Below are 20,888 nucleotides of genomic sequence, written 5' to 3' on the forward strand. Positions count from 1 at the left end.
CTATGAATAAGAGAGAACTTTTATTGTAGTCACTGTAAAAATTACTAGAAGTGGTAGGAAGATCATCCTGCTACAGTATCTGCATTTTAATTTGACTTTCAGCAGCTAAAGATTGTTTTACAGTAACATGACAGTCTTGAAAATTAATAGATGAAGCTTGAGCAATTCTTCTTTAACTGCAGTCAAGAAGACTGAGGTCAATCTTGAAATAGACATAAGGATAGTATTCTTGATTACTCAGTTGTAACCCAGGGATGTCCATGCCAGGCTGCAAAAGGAAGTAATGGCTTTAGTACCAGTAAACCTGCACAGTTACAAGCTCCAGGGGATTGCTTTTGTGCTCCTTTCCCACAGGTGCAATGGAGCTTTGTATGTGCCGTGCTTAAAGTGGGAATTCACCACTGAGAATCTGCTCTGCTTCTTGTTTCATGTTGCCTAATGTAATTAGCATTGAGAATTCATGCCTGTGCTGTTATGAACTTGTAGCATTTTTGGGTGCTTCAGCTCTACAGCTCTGTCCCCCCTTCATGCAGTGGGACCTGTGCTTGCTGGTTTTAGGCTGTTTTGAAAGGCCTGCTAGCTCATTTATTGCTTTAGTCCAAACTGTTTGAATTGTAATTCAAGATATGGGGAAGGAGAATGCAAGTACTGCTGCTTTTTGAAGGCCTAGGTTATTTATAAATGTCAGCCTTTTACAGAGGACATAAGTGTGACAGTCCTAGGATTTAGTTCCAAATTAATTTTTTTTGCTTCTGTTGATCTGAATGTTTATAGTAGATTTTAAGCTTTTTATATAGAGGAACAGCCATAACTGAGCAGACCTATCTCGTTCTGGTAGCTGTAAACATCAGATGCTTCAACAAAAAATATAAGCAATCTCTCTGCATCTGCATCATAATCTGAGCCTACCCTAATCCAGTCTGTAACCAGCTGGGATTAGAGCTGCATCTAGGACTCCTATCACTGCAAGATGTGAGCAGGTGCGTGCTCTAACCCCAGGACAGTGGGAGTGTTCATTCAGCTAAGCTGAGAGAAGCTACAGCATGTGCACTTGCAGTCCAAATACATACATCCATTATACTTGCTGCTGCAACTTCATCCAGGTGTTTGAAGACCACGTTCAGGACGTCTCTCAGGCGCTTCACAGACTTCCTGTTTGGCTGCAGCAGCATTGCTTGGAAATTCACAGGGAGGCCATACCTCGGAACACAACACACATGATCATCTGCTGGGAAGGGCCACAGCTGTCTGCTCATGCCCTTCTCCCTCCTCAGCCTCCAGGCATGCCCACTTGTGGTGTGTTGCAGAAACAATGCTACCTCCTTATTTTCTTTCTGAAGCCAAAAGTTAACTAAAGAGTGGCTTTCTGTTTTCCCCTTGCCTGTAAGTGCCCCCAAAAAATCGTTTTTCATCAGATTCATATGTCACTTTTTTTGTGGACATCTGTATTGTCTGCTGTGAGCTCCTGGAATGAAGTGTGTAAGGCATACACCTTGAGCAAGGCAAAACAAGGTGTGTAAGGGTTCCTCCCACAAAGGAACTGCACCAGGAAGAGAGCTGTACATTTTGACTTCCCCAGGAATCTCTGCCTGCACTCTGTGTTTACTCACCTTAGGACAGATTCAACAAAAACTCTCAAGGCTTTCACATGAATCCAAGCCACAAATGCTTCACTGAAGTTCACCTTCAGCCAGCGCAGTAAGGGGCCCTGTGAGAGCAGAACAGTGCTGTGATCCCCTCCCTGAGTGAAGCAGCTCCATAGCCAACGCTGCCACTGAAGCCATCATGGGCTGCTGGGATAGTTCCCAGGCAGCCTAATAGTGGCTCCCAGTTTATCAGAAACTCAAGTGACCTTGGCCAAATCATTGTTATTTTTCCCATGCCTCAGTTTTATGGGCTAAATGGAGCTCACCAGAGACAGTTGGAACCATAAAGCCATTTCTGAGAGAGGTCCTTAGGCATGCTGGTAGCAAAGGCTGCCAACTCACAAGGTGCTACTTACATATTGTTGTTTCTTGTCAGAAGCTAATTTCATCAGCTCTTCCTTTTCACATTTCAGTTCCTTCTCATCATAATAAAATTCTCGAACCATGAATCTACAATTGAATGACATTTGCTCTCACAAGCCTTAGTCCAGGCAATATGTACACTCATTTCTTTTTCCCCAGGAGAAGCAGGTATGGGAGGTTGCTTTTTAACATTTAACAAGTTAAAGTATGTGAAGGGTAGGAGTTGAAATCACTCCCAGAAAGCCAGCAGAATGAGAGCAGAATGGGCAATTCCAGGATCTGTAACTTGGAACTTAAAGAACAGGATCACTGATTCTGCTACCACAGCTCCTTCCCACCCTGCCTTCTCAGTGGCTTTAGGACCAACAGAAACACAAGCAGTCAAGGAGTCCTAAAACCAGTGATGGATTCAGCATGCTGCACACACAAGCCTCTCCTGATCCTCATCTCTTGCTAGCCTGCCCTGCCTAGTCAGGTCTTCTTACCTGCTCTCCCTGGCTTTGGCCTTAAAGTCATCCATCACTTTTCTAAACAGGGTCACAGTGAAGAGTCCTCCCTCTGCATCCTCAGCAATCATTCTGTGGGAGGGAAATCCACTGCTGTGATTTGACATGACAAATCCCTTATGCCTTTTTTACCTACCTTACCCTTTTGCAATTCTTTTTATTTTCATTTATGGTTCTGAACAACACCCTGCTTTTTGAAAACTGCTGTGACAGAAACAGGGAACAATGACTTTACTTGCACTGGCTACTCTACCTCAACGTAAAACTCAATTGGTTTAGTTCCTGAGTCCACTGTAATACACACACATTCTGCCTGCCTGATTTTTCTGTGTTTCCTGGTAACATTCCCCCATTTTACAGGCACTTGTGTTTTGTGACAGGTGGTAGACAAGACAGCTTGTTTCTTTCTCTATGCTTTCCACCTTCTGCACTTCAGGTAATACCATGGTCAGCTCTTGTGTCCTGGACTGGATCTCATAGTCTGCATGAGCTGAGCAATGGAATATCTAAGTCCTAGGAAAGATTTTTTTTACCCAAGGATGAGTTAATATGGCTTTTGCTAGTGCAAATGACAGTATGCTGAATTACTCTATGCTACAACAGGAAGCAATTAAAAATGCAGAATTAGTGTTTCATCTTTTTATAAAGTACTTTCCATAAAGCTCTATGTGATTGCATATGTCTGAACTATACCTCAATTAATGTAATAAATTGCCTGTTTTACACAAAAAGAAGCAATGGCCTTGTTGAAAGTAAAAAGAAATAGATTACTGGAAAGGGAAGCTAATTGTAAAATTTTTTCTTTCATCTGTACTTTCCTTCAACAAACTAATTTCTATTTGAATTGCAAATACATTAATGTGGAGCCTATGCATTTAGACTAGTGATTTCCTCTAGGATCCACCAATCTGAGGGGCTGAAACATGACAGGGATCTCTGAAACAAACACAGAGCTTAATTTGGAATTTCACTTACTTGGTGGAGCGAGGTACTACCATATCTGAGAGTGATTCATAGGTCTTCTGCCACTGTACGTAGCTTGACCTTTGAGCAACACAAAACAAAGCACAGTAAATAAATACTATATACTGGAAAGCAAATGTTGATATATGTAGCTAATTAAGCTAATAACTTAGGGTAGAAGGGTAGAAGGGTTGAACTCTTTGTGCTCAGTTATGTCATTAAGATATATTAAGCCTCTCCTATCTTTTCCTCTCCTAGTCACCAGCTGAGGAGATGCTTCCCTCAATGCTACACCCTCAGTCTTCACTTTGGATCTTGGCTTGAGGAAGGGTCAATATCAGGAAACTGATGGTGGGAAGAATGTGGGATATACTTCCAGGCTGCCACACAGTGTCCCATGCTCCAGGACCCCTGCACAAGCTGCTCTGGTCCACGGGTAGCTATGTAGCACAATAGCAGATCACAGAGCTGATCTGTGCTAGACTGAATGCCAGCCCTGTGAGAAAGGGAACAAGGGTATGGTAGGAGTTTGCAAAGAGAGAAATTTCTTTGCAATTTAGTGTGAATAAACTCAGATAATGAAGTCAACAAACTTACCTCAGATAGCTTTTTGCAACCTGTTTTTCAGAGAGAAGAGTGATGGTGCTGTATGTGTGCTGGGACAGGGGTATATGGACAGGAAAGGTTTTGTGTAGGGCTCTGAGGAGAACATGGTGTAACTTCCCCATTGTTAGCAGCCATCCTATGTATGACCTGACCACTTACAAGGGCACAGCCAGCAGAGAGAGATTGTGAGTTGAACAGGTCTAATTCCTTTTAGAAACTGGCTATGCTGCAGTAAAAATCTGGTTTTCTTTTAGCTCATACTATTCCTATCAGGAGACTGAGAGCCCACTCATCACTATGAAGAACCTACATGCCAGTTGTCCTGCTCCAGCTTTGGCGCAGTCTTTATCTCCCTCTTTTGTGCTAGCACCACTCTTGGCAGAAACTGTTCTTTCTCCTTTGCTAAGGGCTCCACCTGTGTCCCAGTAGGGCACTCTTGAGCTGCCCCAAGCTGACCCAGTATCACTGGTTCTGGTGCTTATGCCTGGGGCTCAGTGCCACCCGGGGTGTGTGCACACACTGTTGCCTTACTTTGGCACCACGACGAGCAGTGTGATAAGATACTCGGAATTCAGAACAAAGTCTTCTTTGTGCACAATGTCTGCCAGGGTCCGGGTCAGCAGATTTCCCCTACGGTGAAGAAGACAAAGTAAAAATAACAGTAGCAGAAACTCAGCAGTGGAACATTGGAGACATTGTGCTGTGGGTGGAGACGCTAATCTGTACTGGGGGAGAAGAAGGCCCAGAAGGAGGTGGGTAAAGGACACAGCCACACTTCTTAAATGGCTGTTTCATTATTTTTACTGCAACTAAAAGAATCAAAAAGTAACTAATACTAAAGGACACAATATTGGTGTGGCCAGTTTATGCCCTTTATGTAAAATGACACCATTCCGCTGCTATTGTTTTTACAGTAAGGGTGTAAATACTTGAGAAGTGCACATCTTCTCTCAGTCATTGCTGCATCTTGTGGGAAGCACCTGCTCTCTCAGGAAGTCTGCTGAGCTGCTTGTGTGACTGTGCTGCAGGCAGAGTGAGCCATGTACATACAGACCTAAGCCATCACAGCAGCCTGGCATTCCTGGACTGCTGTGGACCAGCACACTGAGACACCTCCTGCTGAACAGCAGTGAGAGCAGCAGTCTCATGCACAGGTGGGACCTGCAGGAGGTCTCCAGGATGTCTCCACACACTAAGCCCACCTGATCACATTAATTTCTAGGCCATGTAGATAGCCAGGGCTGGCTGTATATGGCTGGAAAGCATTAGGTATGCAGAGGAGATGCCCTCCCTGTCACTGGGTACGAGTGAAGAAGGACCTAAACTAGCAGTTTTGGGTTTGACGTTCACCGGGCCAGTCTAAATATTAACTAACTGGCTGGTAACTTATTAGATGTTTGTTCAGCCCAAGCTATCTGGCCCTGGTGGGCACCAGAGTTAGAGCATTTAAAGATGGATGGAATGATGACAAGGAAGACTGTCCCTGACCATGAGGTCTCCATTCTTCTCCCTCCTCACATTGCTGGAGCCCTGGCCAGCAGGCTGCCAGCCTGGCTGGCTGCAGTGCCAGGCAGCCACCTGTGCCCTGTGCCCAGTCCTGAGTAGGAACAGTGGCACATATGAGCATGTGTTGGGTGAGGGCTTGCACAGCATCATCTAAGTCGTTTTAAATTTACTACTTACTGGATTTTACCATTCTCCCCAGTGCTGTCCTAGGAAAAAACCCAAGTATCAGCTCTGACATAGGGAAAGACCACAAGCAGATGAAGACAGGAGAGAGAACATTTGGGAAGCCTGAACAGTGCATTACCTGAACCAACAGAAGTTAAAAAAAGAAAACAAAAATATGCTGGTAAGGTGCAGGATCAAGGTAGACAGAGCTGTTTCCTATGGGAGCTTTGCAAATGCTGTTCAGAACATAGGGCATAGCTCCATGTGGCAAAGGAATCCACCAGTTGACACAGCTCATCTAATTTCTGACTCCCTGAAGTCCCATCAGAGCAAAACAGTTGACTTTTTCCAAGATTGCCTGCTCACACTGTCAATAAAAATCCTATTAGGAACTTCAGTCTCCCTAAGCTGATTTTGAGATATGCTGACCACACCTGCTTTCACTGGGTCTCCAAATGCTCAGTATGTCCCAAAGCTGGAAAAGTTGTTCCCACCAGAACACAGCAATGGGTGTGAGCACACACTGCCTGCATTTCAGCCAGCAACAGCATCCCCAGTGCAAAATACTTACATAGTTTTCTTCTCCAGGCTTTGCAAATTTCCTTTAATGTTGTTGTACGCAGCTGATCGGGTCTTCAGGTCTGTTTCTATTTGAGTCACTTGCTAAAACAAAGTGAAAAAATGGAGTCAATGCAGTGCGTGAGGTCTTCTCACCTCAGTCCCACAACTACCACCTTAACCCAGAGACACAGCTGCCAGCTCCCCTAAAACCACTGGCCTGTGGCCAAGAAGAGCCAGGATCAGAGCTCCCCTGGGGCAAAGGCCTCTGCAGAACGTAGGGTTCAGTCAGCTGTTGCTGTTGGTGTGCTAGAGCTGTACCTAAGGGGCAAGTTCATGGTTTTATTTGTTAGCTACATTGAACAACAGCACATTATGCCTTTCTGAATGAACTGACAGTGTAAGTAATTCATTCAGCCTGAAGGCTTTTGAATTAATGTCAGATGAACAATCTCATGAAAAACACCTCCGAACTGGAGAATAATATGGTGAGGGAATTAAAGTGCAGAAAATATATCAAACATATCAATGTACTCTAGTGAATTTGATAAAGTGCCATATACTTACAGACTAGATAGGTTTCAATATATGTATCATTACTATTGCAGTAGAAAATAAAACAATATCAACAGCTTCAGTACAAAGTGTGTAATTCTGAGCTTGTTCCTGCCCAAACCAAAGGCAAAGGCTCCTCTCCCACCATGAGAGGAGAGATCACAAGCAGCCAAAAGACGTGCTTCCCCATGCTGACATCTCAAAATCTGGAGTACAATTTACCTTTGCTAATGCTTCTGATATATTCTTCAGTGGCTGCTTTATGGGGTATTTGGCCATGTCCCACTCAAACCGTGTCAAGTAGCTAATTAGGTCAACTGAAAATACAAAGAGATGCATGAAAGCAGATAGTGTACCAGATGGCAGCTCAAGCTTTGGGGAGTAGTCCCCAGCTATATCTTAGGCATAGCTTTGATTAACTTCAGAGAATTAACCAGAAGTCCACTTCTCAATTCTTATAGAGATTTGATCTAGATAAAATATGCACAGATCCTATGCCCCATCTAATCAACTTCCTAAACATCCCCAAAAATTAAAGGCTAAACCAAAAATATTTTCTGCACTACACCTAACAGTAGAGACAAAGTGTAAAATTATCTGTATCAGTGGGACACAGCAGTGTACAGCTACTCTTCTTCACAGTAAAAACAGTTTTATGTCATCTCAGTCTATATTTCTGCAATATGCCTGAATTTAATCCAGCAACGGCTATCAGAAAAATACTTTGTGCCCAGGATCAGCAGTAATATTCAGGGTTGCTGAGAGCCTGATCAAAGGTACTAAGACCATAGCAGATGTCACTTCCCTGCGATTCAGTCAAGTGCTCACTAGAAACCAAACAAATGCAGGTGCGATGAGGAATTCCTCATTGGCTCTGTACACAGAGGTCCCCATTTCACACAAAGCTAGAGACTATTTATATAATAGATAAATCCAGTCACAGCATCCAAGAACAGAAATTCACAGCAAGGACCTGTGCATGCAACCTCCAAAACAAAGCACCCTTGGACACGGGGACCCACGGCATCTTTCCAGAATGAAGGGGAAATGAACACATAAAACACCCAGCTCCTAGACCAAGATTTTCCTGTTTCACTGTTTGAAGACCAAGGGCTCTTAATGTTAGGAAACATTAAGGCTTCGTACATTAAGGTATCAAGTAAAGAATTCTCCTCCAGCAGCTCATGAAATCAAACAGCTCTTTGTCTGAGTCCTGAGAGCCTTTGGATGCTGAACTCACCACTACATAGTGTTCTTGCAGACCTTCATAGGATGGGGTAAAGTCATGCATCCTGCCACAATGAGAAGGGCTGGGACTGCCCCCCAGAAAATTAGGGAGACAAGGGGAAGGAAGCAGGCAGGATCTCAAGGTCTAGACAAAGAGGCTAGAAGCACTGTGACCTAAAGGATGGGCTTCCTTCCAGACCAGGAGGGTAGATATGGAGAATGTCTGGGACGTTGCTCTAAGGTGATAGGGAGCAAAATAAGCTCAAGGTGCCAAGTAAAATTACATGCATGCTGGGGCCCTTCAGTGTTCTTTGCTGCCCTATTCAGGGAGTGAATTCAGTCCCACAGCAAGGTTTGAGCACAATTTCTTATGGGCTGGAATTTGAGGTTTAGGGGAAAACTTTTCGAACCAAGTTGCATGAGAAGGAATGTGAATAACTGTGTAATTGCCATACTACCAGGCTGAGGGGACTCTGCGGTCTCATGTGATACTGAATACCCTTGGCAGGAGAGCACTATCCTTTCCATGGGCTTCTCTCACCCCACAACAGAGTCAGTTTACCCTATTAGATTTCCAAAGCACGGAAAATCTTATGTTAGGAGAAACAGGCTTCTTAGCAAGAGATAAACTGCCTGGAAGGCAGAGAGCACTTGCCATGGCAGTATTCTCCCCCACTTCCAAAACCACAGCTGTGTCAATGTCCCTCACATTCAATGGACAAGAGTCACAGGGCAAAGATCCAACCCTTCCTGCTAATATCTCATCAGGAATGAGCAAATTCTCCTGCACAGGAGGGTGTAGAAAAGGGGCAAAACTGCAGAAGGCTGGGAGAGCTATGACACAGCTGCTGCATGCACAGTTCTCCATTGATGCTTGCTCGTGATCTCTGTGGGGAAGGCAGAGGGGTCAAAAATACTTCATCAACAAAGTTCACACAGCATTTTCAGCACAGGGTACACAACACACCTGCAGCCTCTCTTCTAAGCTTGTGAGCTGAGGCTTTGCGGACACGGGCTCTTTAAAGACAGACACTGACCAATTTATAGTTGATGAGATATAAAAGTTCCCTGAAGAACTTCACATGTCCCTTCTATCCTCACATTCCTTGAATCTCAGCAACATCCAGATGTTGAGCAGTTGAGCACAGCATGAGTTCTCAGCCCAGTTTCAAGCTCAGTCCTGAGCGAGCTTGCCAGTGCTAGCTGGCACTGGTGCAGGTTAATTAAGCAGCCTGATCTTGGGGGTGGCACAAATTACTGTGAACACACTAGCAGAGCTGTGTTTAAAATGCCAAGCAGCCCCAGCACCCTGATGCTCCTGGAATGGCATTCCTCATTTATGGAAGCTGTCGAGTCACTTCTAAAAGGCTTCACATAGCTGCCCACCTAGGAGAGATGATTCCTACCAGCTCACAGCTGCCCAGGGAACCCACAGCCTGCATGTCTCATAATCTAACTTACACACCAGCTCTAAAATGCAATATTAAATACTTCCTCTCTAAAACATTCAATTCTTCAAAATTGTTATGCTTCCCATTTTGCTTTGTTTTGGACTCACTATAAAGAATGGAGTTATTCCACCACTTACCAAATTTTAAAATTAATTTAGGATTAACATTTTAATGAATGGAAGAGAATTTGGTATGAATCTTTGAAGAAAAGCTTTACTTACTTTTCAAGAAAGGTTGTTTATGCTGTTATGATATATTAAAAGTTTCTATATTACACAAGCACACATTTCCCTCTATAAGAGAGAAATTTGCATGTGGCTGCTTTCAGCTGTTATCCACTGGAAAGTTAAGTGTCTGTGTATGTGTGCAAGTTCATGTAACTAAAAGTGCTGTATTTTTTACTATTTTGCATTTTTTTTCCTAAAAACCTAGCAAGAAAACTTTTTAGACACATAGCCACTACCAAACTGCTACTGGGTTTATATACAAGTGAGGTAAAGTCAGCGTTACTAAAAACCATCTTGGGATGGTTGAATAGTATGAAACAGGACCATGCAACAAGAAATCATGTCTTATAATGTTGTTTCTGATTTCACAGCCTCGAGGAAGGCTTCAACTTTATAGTTCTTTTACTAATCAGAAAGGGAAGGAGGAAGAATTAGTCCAGTAAAGTTGCTGATGCGTATGAAGACTGGCACCGGAATATATTAGGGGAATCCTCATATAGTAAACCTGACTTCATTTCTTAAGATGCAGTCAGTAATCTTAAAAAGGTTCATGTCCGAATTCAATATGATTTGTTTGGATGACCAAACCCAGACAGAGGAATTAGTAACGCATGCAAGTAATTTCCATATCCTTCTAGCACATGCAGAGCTGACGGGGGAAAAAAAAGGTGTAAAAAGGGTAAACAAAGGAAATTAACGAAACCTGTTGTTTCTCAAGTCATAGGGATATCGTGATCAAGCTACGAGGTTGTTACTTGAGAAATCCATCGTAACCTGATCACTGTACCTCTACAACCAGACCAAGACTTGTGTCTAGCACTAATATACACAAATGCATGCATGTAACAACACCACAACCATCAGTCCTCAACATACTTTGGAGACATTTCATTTTATCCTTTAGCCCTGAAACACAGTAAATGGGATTATTGTATTTCTTGAACAGTTGTACCCTCAAACATCAGTTTTATATCATTCAAGGACATTTCTAAAAGAACTTCCTCCCCATCCTTTACTAATACAGGTCTGAAGTACAACATTGCAGACAAAGGGAGATGGAGTATACACTCTTAGTTTATCCAAAAGCATCATGCTGCAAGTCTGTAATCAGCATGCATACCACATCCAATTTTGTTGTATTTTTCCAGAATAGCTGGGGAATGCAAATTACTGATAGATCACTGACAGTTGTCACACCACCATACAGAATAAGATTTAGGTGTCCTTAAGAAATCAAGCCCAGGCAGGGCACAGGAGTGTGCTAAGTCATGTTAGGAGTGAACAAGGATGTCTCTTACTTTCATCTTCACTCCAAAGTTAGCTTCTGCTGAGAAAAATGGGAGCAGGCTAGACACGTTCTTATAAAATGTTGCTGATGGTTGTCCTTTCTGAAGTGTGAGGGTTGCAATTCCACATATTTATATTCTGAAGCAAGCAAAAGCAGCATCAATGTATTTAAATTCCCATATTCACAGCACCTACCTCCATTGGCCAGAAGATTTTCCTGGACTTTATCTTTTGAGTCCTCCATTACTTCTCCTATGTACTGTGCTATTTTCTTTATTACGCTTAAGTGTAACAAAAGAAACTTTGTTAGTGAAGAAACAAAATTATTACAAAACAGTTTCATTGTGATCTGATAAACACAGAAATGCCCAAACAAAACACTTCTGAAGCAAGGCAGGTTAATTTGCAATTCAAATGATAATAAAAATTCTAGGACACAATGCAGAACTAAATGTCTTACCTCTAATTACACTGATCTCTGCAAAAACATGGGTAATGTCATTTTGCCTGTGCTCTGGACTTACAGAATATCAAGTTTCAGTCTTCTGTACACTCATTACATGCATAGCAGAAACCAGAAGGCAAGAAAGGCAAGAAACTCATGTTTAAAACCCCCAAGGCGATGAAGGCAAAAGAGGCTACATATAGACACTGACTAAAGATCTGTTCCATAGGATGCTAAAGAAATCCTTAAGGCTCACTGAGAAAAGGTTCTCAGAAAATACCCAGGGAAAAATAGCAGTGCTATCTTGCTTGATGGGAAATTTCTTTCTTATTCCTTTTCTTTACAGGACTCTTTCTCTCTTCTCTTTCAGCATGGTGGACAAGACACTCTTTTAAGGCATAGGAGTGCTAGATTCAAATCCTTCTGCCCAGTCCAGAGTAGTGATTTGTACAGAGACCCTCCTAGAGAACACAATCTCCACTGTGCCACTTATTCTTTACTCATTTTAATAAATGGATTAATCAAGTCCCTCTAACAGTAGTTCCCCCTGTCTCCAGTCAAAGTACCTGTTTAATACAGGCTGCAAGACTTTCTGATTAAGTATCCTTCTGCACTCAAAAATATTAGTAGAATTTGGCCTGCAGCTCCCTAACTGTCCCAGGTTGACTACATCTTGTATAAAACCCAGCAGCTACAAGGTTACTGCCTGACCATTAAATTGGCAGAGACACGAAGTGGACATAATCCTTGGCCTTGTGACAGGGAGTGTAACAGCAGGCTTCATTTCTGCTTCATTTCTCTTTCTTTCCTTACTGAGAGGAGACTACAGCTGCAGATGAGCTGGAGACTGAAAGGGCATCTACAGTGTTTGGACATTGTGTTACATGATTGAACGATGTGGTGTTGTGACCAGCCCTGTGGTTTTCAAGAGCAGAAAAGGGACTTTGGGCCAGGTATACATACCAGGAAAGCGTCAGAGAAGAGGATTTTTCTTTCAGGTGCTGCAAAGCAGTTGCATCTATCTTTGTTACTGTGAAGAAACTTAAGAGTCTTGGGAAAGATTTTCCAGTCCTATGACAGGTAGGAAAAGTCTGAGATTGCTGATGCTGCCAAGAATGCAGTACTCAAAATTTGTGCTGTTTGGGGTCAATTCAGTCTGAAGAAGAGAAGATCTTGTGACTTCAATATATAAAGGGCTCCTACAAGAAAGTTGGACAGAGGCTTTTTACCAGTGCCTATAGTGACAGGACAAGAGGCAACAGTTTTAAACTAAGAGAAGATTTAGACTGGACATAAAGAAATTCTTTACTGTGAGGGTGATGAGGCACTGGCACAGGCTGCCCAGGGAAGTCGTGGATGCCCAGTCTCTGGAAGCATTCAAGGCCAGGTTGGATAGGGGTTTGAGCAACCCGGTTTAATGAAAGGTTTTCCTGCCAAAATCATTCTTCTCATGTCCCTGGACAGATGCAGTTCAGAGTGCCTGTAGGAGGAATGTACACCACTGTGCTCCAGTTCACATCCCTTTCTCAGAGCTGCTGCAGTGTTTCACCACCTGGCTGCAGCCCGGTAAGAGCCCAGCAGCAGCTGAGGGCTGTTAGAGTGCAGCACATGTGGCCCGCACTCAGGCTGTGGGGGGGATGAGGGATCCAGACAGAGGTTCCCTGACAGTTGCAACTTTGCCAAGCACTTCTGCAAATTTCAGCTTGTAGATAGAGCTGGTGTTTGTTTCCTTCCTGATGCTCAAAGAGCCCAAAGAACTTGTAACAAGGCAGCAGATGATAAAACCAGCATAGCAGGAGGCTAAAGACATTATGGAAAAAGCATTTCACAGGGACATGTATAAACCAGGAGCTTCTCCAAAGGGCCTGAGCTGCTTTCATTACCCTTGAGTGCATCTGGTGGCTGACCTGACAGGTGGGAGACAGCTCTGGCCTCTCTCCATGGACACAGAGGGTGGGACAGATGCACTCTCATGCACCTGACAGTCCTACCTGCCCAGGAAACACCTGGCTCCCTTCCCACCCACACATCCCGTGGTCCCTGCAGCAGGATACAGCCACACTGTGTGTAATACACTGTGCCAGAGGAATGTTCTCCAGTACTGCCTTAGCCGCTGTGCCTTGCATTGCATCCTGTGAAATGCAAGTGGGATTCACTCACCCAACATATTTCCCATGCAAAGACAGAACCTATCCCCTCCACATCTCTGATGTCTGGGGCAAATGACAGGAATCAGACCCCTGGAAGAGCCCCACTGACTACACTGACATCCAACAATGGACAGTTTTCACAGCCAAATATCAGGTCTCTGCCTTTAGATAAGATGAATCCCATCTTGAGCAAGTATTATGAACAAATGATGCATTATAAAAAGAGAGAGTTTCAGCAAAACTGCTTCAAGAAGTAGTAATAAAAATCTGTAAAGGGAGTAACTGCATTTAACCTACTATTATGTCTAGAATGTTTTGCTTCTGCAATGGCTGCAATGTCATTAGCTTCCAAAAAAAAAAAGTCTAACACTTAAATGATAGTGAGAAAGAAAGGGTGCCACCCACCAGGACTCCAAACACTGCAGAGAGCAGAAGTCCTGCAATCTGAGGCCCCTCCCAGGTATGCCACTGACCAAGGACCAGAGAAAACCTCTGGGTAAGAGTGACCCAGGAAACTGTCAGCTTTTGAGAGAGCTCCATGCTACCACAGGATGACATGGAAAAACACTCCTCCTCCCTATGTAAATAAATAATAAAAGTATGTGGAAACAATAGCTCCTGCAAACTCTTGCCCCTTCTCTGCTGTCCTGGCAGGAGGCAGCGCTGACAGGTTTGCACTGCCTGGCTTTACTGGCAGCTGTGTTTATCCAGCAACAGTTCAGCAGGCAGCTCTTTCATAGGACCAGGAACATAAATGCTCAGGTCATCTGAACAGGCTTGTAACCCTCTGGATGCTTTACTTCAACCAAGTGCGAGAGCTTGTGGCTTGAATCACAATTTAGACATAAAACCTGAGGCATTTATTCAATGCAAAATGCTTTTGTATGTCCTTGTGGGACTCAATCTGCTAATACCTTTGATTATTCTGTTATTCTCTGTTACTACTCTAATGTTACTACTCTAATGCATTTTTCTTATTTTCCAAAACATCTTTCTTATTTTTAAATCTTGTTGGTCTTTCCTGGTTATCTATCCTGACAGGCAAATGAGACAAACAGGAAGACTCCTTGCCTCAGCAGATTACAGTGGAAGGGCCTCAATGACCCCTTTGCTCCATGTCCCTAGAGCCCATCAGAGGGTAAGAGTCATTACTGGCAATAAAGGGACAATTAGTGGAGTAAAGTGGCGTTCAGCTCGAACAAGCAGCTGTATTGTGCTGGCAAGTAAAGACAAAGATGACACAAGTCAGTGAGCCTAAGGAGCTTCTACTGACATTTCACTTCTAACTGCCCTCCACTATCTTACATGGATTCTGCACTCAGCTTTTCAGAGCTCCTAATTCTTCACAAAGCTGGGAATTAGTTATGCCTTTCTGAAAAATCAGTTCTGATGATTGCTGGCAGCCCTCAAACCCAGATCACACAGCTGCTTCCTGTCTGCTACCCTGACTAGAGACACAGAATTACAGAATATTCTGAGTTGGAAGAGATCCACAAGGATCCACAAAGATCATTGAACACTTTCCATTAGAACAGATATGGGCACTGTCTCTTCCCAAATTTGCCCCCTTTCCACTTCCTTAAGAATCTCTGCAATTGAAGAAGAAGCTGGAACGTGTTACAAAGAATATGGGGCAGTATTTTTGGAAGGGTCACAATGGAGATGGTTTTGTTGATAACTTAAGTTGCTCTTTCTTGCTTAAAGTCCTGAAGAAGTAGTATGGTTTAGTTTTAGATGGTTCTGTGAGGAGCAGGGTGTTGGACTCAATGATGGTGATGGGTCTGTTTCAACTCAAGATATGAATCCTGTCCATGATTATAAAATATCAGTCTTGTGTGCAACCCAGAATTATCATATGCAACCATTCTAATACAACCCTTGTGTAGCAGTAGTAAAATCAGAAAAAAAAATGCTATGGAGAAATGTATTCTAACAGACCAACTTTCACCTAAAGTGCCTAGCATAGATGCAAACAGTTTATATCAGGGTTTCTGTATATCTTTGCCACTGCCACACAAAGATCTATGAAAGGATTGAGCATATTTAGACAAGAAAATGCTTATCAGTCTGGACTGGGAGAAAAAATGCAAGAAGACCCAGAGCTAACACATGTGTCTGTGACCAAAACTAGGTAAGCTGCCAAAGCAAAAACTAGAACAAAGCAGAAAAAAACAGCAGCTTATACCTTCACTGCCTCAAAGTCTACCTTGTGCCACGAAGTATCTTAAAACACATCATTTTTTTAGATTGCTGTGCTACACTATTCTTTTGTGTGCCCAGGTCAGTGTGTCCCAAAAGGCAAACTTGGTAATTGTCAGCAAGGAGATCATGTGAGTCATTGCTTAAGTAGGTTTGATGCAATATGAGTCAATATTCTGGGTTTTTAAGAAGTTTAAAAGCCTGAGAGGGAGCAGTCTGGACTTCATTCAAAAGCACATAAACCTTAGAAGTCCTCTATCTGACTGAAAAGGGATAGAAGGTTCAATAGAAATATTCTGTCACAACTAGATCAGGGAGGGCTTGACATTCTCTAAAAGTTGTTTTATCAAGTTTCTGGATGAGGTGGGAGGATATTCTTTAAAACAAAAACAAAAACACAAAACAAAATATCCCCACAATCCAACATTTAAAGCAGTTTCCTTATGAGAAACATCTTTCCTAGCACTTGAATGGATTGCTATGCTAACAAAGTTACCATGGATATAATTCAGCTAAATTTTAAGGAATGATCCTTTCTTTGTGATAATTCCATGACAATCAACACAAGGGTTAAACAAAGCCTATCTACTTTAGTCCAGTTGCAGTCCAGCCTGAACTGAGTCAGACCGAGGTGAACACAAGGACATACCATCCCATAAAAACAATGTCTGTTTCTCATTTGTAGGTGGTAAATAAGATCTATTTTACCTTTCAGCAAAGCTATCAAGTTTTCCCAACTCATCTGACAGACCAACAAGAGCATCCAGTGTCCCCACCTGTGCAAAAGATGAGAAATAGGTGAAAGATGCACAACTCTGTCTAAGGCTTTTGTTGGCAGAACCTTAAGGAGCCTGACTTGTCCTTAGTACACTTGTCCTTAGTGAATTTAACAGTTTGGCAGAACTTATTTACTTGGTGGAAAATATAGCAATTCCTTTACCCAAGAACTAGGGCATAAAAAGCCTTTTCCAATAAAGGAAAAAAGTATGTGTAGTCTCAAGATTACACATCAGTGTCTTTCTTCCTGTTTTCACTTCATCCTCTAACATCAAGCTGCATAGAATAGTCTTTAACCAGACAAAACAGTGACTGGTACAGAATATTAATAATAATGCACACAAATAATGCACACACACAAACAAGTCAGATGTACTAAGAGAACAAAGGGAAGCAGCATTTTTTCAAAAGGGGGTGTCTGTCTGTGTTCTGTTATTACCAAAGCAAGTCTCTCACAAAGCCATTTCTGATCAACATCTGCTTTTTGAATCACTGTCAGTCATAACCCCATATTTATGGTATTGCAGCATATTGCCAAACCTTTTCTTGTAATGTTGCCAGCTCAACATTATGTAGGGTCAATCTAAGGGAGAAGAAATAAATTTTATGTAGAACAAATAGAATGCAAATGGGCATCTTCAGATACTCCAAATGCTTTACTTCCTTCAACATAGCAGACTCACCACCACCAGTGGGGTAAGGTCCAAAGGTGATAAAAATAAGGTCCATGGAAGATAAAAATTTTATCAGTCTCAGGTGTGCGTACAAAAAAGCAACACTCTTCTCTGTCAGTAGTCTTGCTGCCGTGGCTGGATAGTCAGGTACTCCCTTTGCATTAGCAATCCATGATGCACTATGCTGTGTGACTAGGAGCAAACTGCACATGGAATGCAATGCAGTTATTTAACATCTCACTCGTTCACTTTTTATATATCTATCCTTCCAACGTGAAGCTCAGCTTCAAGCACAATGATTTATTTCTCTCTGGTCAATTTTCAGTTGCCTGAACACAACTCATCCCCCAACCACAGTCTCTTTCCACTCTCTGGATACTATCCCATATGACAAATCCCATATCTATCCCAAAAGTCTTTAGCCCTGGCTAATGCTGCTGTTTTGCCCATACACAAACCCCCTCCTCACTTACCTTTAAGTCTGGAATATGGAATTTACTGTTGCTGGACAGGTTGGATTTAGATGTCACAGTGTTCATTCTCTCCCATGCCTGCAGATTTGTTTTGTCTCCTGGAGCAGAAATTAGCCAGAACTCCGACATGATCTAATATTTTCCCTTCACTGCTGGTCACTGTAGAAACTCAAAGCAGGTAAATAGCTAAAAGAGCACCACACAAAAGGTGCTCTTCCCTAAGAACAGAAAGAGAACAGATCACTGATTTCTTTTCTTCAGAAACACTAGGAGAGTGAGTCAGTTGTGTGTCTCAGGCTGAAATGGAACATGACCTTCTCCAGAATGTCACGGAAAGAGTGTGGCTGTTCCTTCCTTCTCAGGATTGTTCCATCCAGTTTCTGCATGAAGAAATGAAGCTTCCTCCTCCCCTTTTCCCTCCCAGCCTGTTCCATTTGCCTTGCGCTTTAAGTTCAGTGCCTACTGGGGAGCCTGGGGGCTTCACCAAACTACCCAAAAGTAATAAAGAATTTCTGCTTGATAAATATTCTCTCTCAAACTGTTGGACATTTGCAAAAATGAAAAATGAAAGCAAGACCTCTGCTGAACATAGAGGCTGCAAAAGATGCCACTGGCAAGACGGAATATTGCTCTCAGTGTTTTTTTTCTTCCCAGGCTCGATAGGAAGGAGCTGGAGGAAGGCAAGCCCTGGTGTACAGGGACGGTATCGGCAGAGCCACACAGATGGAGCAGTGGCGAGAACAGAGGGACAACTACTGTGGTGCGAAGCAGAGATGAGGGCAGGAGAGCAGCTGGCACCACACCGCAATCCTCCGTTCCTTCCCGAGAGCTCCCGCGGAGCATCCCCGCCACACGCCCTCGCTCTCAGGTGCGCGGGACAGGGCAGGTGCGGCACTCGCCCCTCGGCACCCGCGCCGGGCCCCGCCGTGCCCGAGCGCGGCCAGCACGGCTGTCAGGGGCTGCCGGGGCCCCGCGGGGCACTGCCCGCTGCTTTATCTGCCCGCTGCTTTATCTGCCCGCTGCCTCTACTTCCCGCTGTTTTACCTGCCCGCTGCCGCTCCTGCCCCTGCCGTGCCTGCCGCTCCCCGTGCCCGCGCCGCTCCCGGCGGCTCCCGGCGCGGACGCGTCCGGAGCGGCGGCCGGGCAGGGTCGGGGCGGAGCGCAGCGAGGCGCGGGGCGGCCGCCGCATCCACGGGAGGTGCAGGGGGTCCAGGGCTCCCTCCCGGAGCACAGGGGCTGCTGCCCTGGTGCCCTAAAAGCTCTGTCACAGCTCTGACTAGGGCAGCTTTGCATCTCATTGCTCTCTTTTAAACTGGCGCAAATAATGCAGAAGCCATTTGTTTTTATTAAACACTGACTACCTTCAGCAAGTCTGAAGCTTTTTGAATAATTAAAGACTTCTAGGAAACTCTTGATTCCGGGACTTCCCTAAGTGCTTCATTTAACAAATATGCGGTGCAGGAGTCTGCAAAATAGCGATGCTTGCGTTCCTGGTGATGCTTCTTCCTTCACGTATAGCTGTGGCTTTTAGTCCTTAGCAAATCTTGAGCTTGTTTTACAGTGCCTCAAGCTTGGTTAAGACACTGGGAGTATTTCACTGAATGTCTGGAATGAGGTTCTCGAGACATTTCTAATCCAGGCATGCTCTGAAGTGTCTAAACAAGTGCCTAAACACTCTGTACCTGCCTCTGAGAGGCATCTCTGCAAGAGGGAGTCCAGCCCCCTCACTGGGGGTTATCCAGTTCTCATCTTCCAGTTGAAGATCTAATACTTAAGAATACCTGTCACATTTAGGCAATCTCTGCTATTACTAGGGACTTATTTTCTTCCAAAAATGGTGCATTTTTAACTCATGTTTCTCTGTAACAAAGGTAAATGAAGCCCCTACAAGAAATTAAACACAAGGATGCTCCTGGTTTTCCACACGACCTATCGTAAACTGAGAGGGTTTGAGATGCTGGGGGCAGGCAGCACTGGTCACGCACAGAAGCAGAGCTCTTGACATTTCCAAGGGATGGAATGAAGACCCCTAAAAGATTTAAGTGTCTTCAGCACTAGGAAGAAGCAGCTGATGCAAGGCATCCTGAATGATGCCATGTAAATAATGCTTTAGGCAGCTAACATGTAGGTCAAGACTTAGACTCTAAATGTATAGATTCTTTAGGTTAGCCAAGGATTCATTTTCCTTTCCTTTAACATTTTAGTGATATATAAAAAAGCAATACATATGTGGAGGAGGCGAGTCTCTACTGAAAGCACCCCAGAAAAAGACACTGAGAAGATTTGTAGCTGAAATAACCATTTCGTAGGAATTTTTTTGTTTGCCTTTTTTTTTTTCCTTTCTAGCCTAATTAAACATTCAGCTCTCATAACTGCTATGATTCTAAGTCTTTTCAATCATAGTGTCCCCTAGGGCATGACAAAGGGTTTTCCAGAAGTTATGGGAAAAAATTAACATACTGATCTGTGAGATGGCGTTCACAGAAGAAGTGATTATTGTCTAATCCTTCTTTTTTTGTTTCTTTAGACTGTACATTTTAATAATTAAAACATACTTGACTGATGTTTAAGTATCTACATCATATATATCTTTACCCACAGCTTACAGGTCTGAAAGGTACAGTAGACCTGATCACCTAGATAAGGCAGTTCTTCCCCATCACAAACTAAGAACTGTTTTAACTGGATCCTTGTCGCAGTCTCAAGCTGTGGAAATGCTTTGCATAATTAATTTTAGAAATGTTGCATTCTCATAATCTCCTTAAATTTAGAATCATGTAAGCTGAAACTAGTGCTAATAGATGAGAAAAGTTTCTTGCTGCAGTGGTGCTAGATTTTGGGAATGTTTTTCTGTACACATGCTTGTTATAACAATAAGGTAAAATCCAAGCCATAGGGTTGTTGGATTTCTGGATTCTACAATATACACTACTTAATTCCTGAACATTTTTATAGCAGGAATGCCATGGTTTTTCCCGTTCATACGTTTTTTACTATTATTAAACTGAAATATTTTATGCTACTTATTGTTTTGAAAGAAAATTAAGAAGAAAATAAACAAGAACAATGTTATTGTCTAAACAATATCCTGTTTAACATTTTCCATGATT

The 20,888-nt window shown here is 43.2% G+C and overlaps 1 protein-coding gene across 3 annotated transcripts; it reads right to left on the reverse strand.

Annotated features, from left to right (window-relative positions):
* Positions 1-94: 94 nt before the first annotated feature.
* On the reverse strand, positions 95-18,916 carry ATP6V1C2 (ATPase H+ transporting V1 subunit C2). Of its 3 annotated transcripts, none has more exons than XM_041477875.1 (14): positions 18,823-18,916; positions 17,779-17,996; positions 16,563-16,630; positions 11,256-11,341; positions 10,650-10,679; positions 7,091-7,185; positions 6,327-6,418; positions 4,616-4,714; positions 3,491-3,559; positions 2,495-2,587; positions 2,003-2,096; positions 1,611-1,708; positions 1,071-1,200; positions 95-268 (listed from the first exon to the last, which is right to left on the reverse strand). In XM_041477875.1, exons 2-14 carry the CDS (start codon positions 17,905-17,907, stop codon positions 173-175), a joined length of 1,179 nt encoding a protein of 392 aa, XP_041333809.1. In that variant the 5' UTR covers positions 17,908-17,996; positions 18,823-18,916; the 3' UTR covers positions 95-172. The 3 variants fall into 3 exon arrangements, with proteins under 3 accessions (XP_041333809.1, XP_041333810.1, XP_041333811.1); XM_041477876.1 differs by having other exon boundaries at positions 17,779-17,937; positions 18,823-18,873; XM_041477877.1 differs by lacking the exons at positions 10,650-10,679; positions 18,823-18,916 and having other exon boundaries at positions 17,779-18,027.
* Between the last annotated feature and the right edge of the window lie 1,972 nt (positions 18,917-20,888).

The sequence above is a fragment of the Pyrgilauda ruficollis genome, unplaced genomic scaffold (assembly GCF_017590135.1).
Source record: "Pyrgilauda ruficollis isolate IOZ18807 unplaced genomic scaffold, ASM1759013v1 scaffold42, whole genome shotgun sequence".
Classification (NCBI taxonomy): Eukaryota; Metazoa; Chordata; class Aves; order Passeriformes; family Passeridae; genus Pyrgilauda; species Pyrgilauda ruficollis.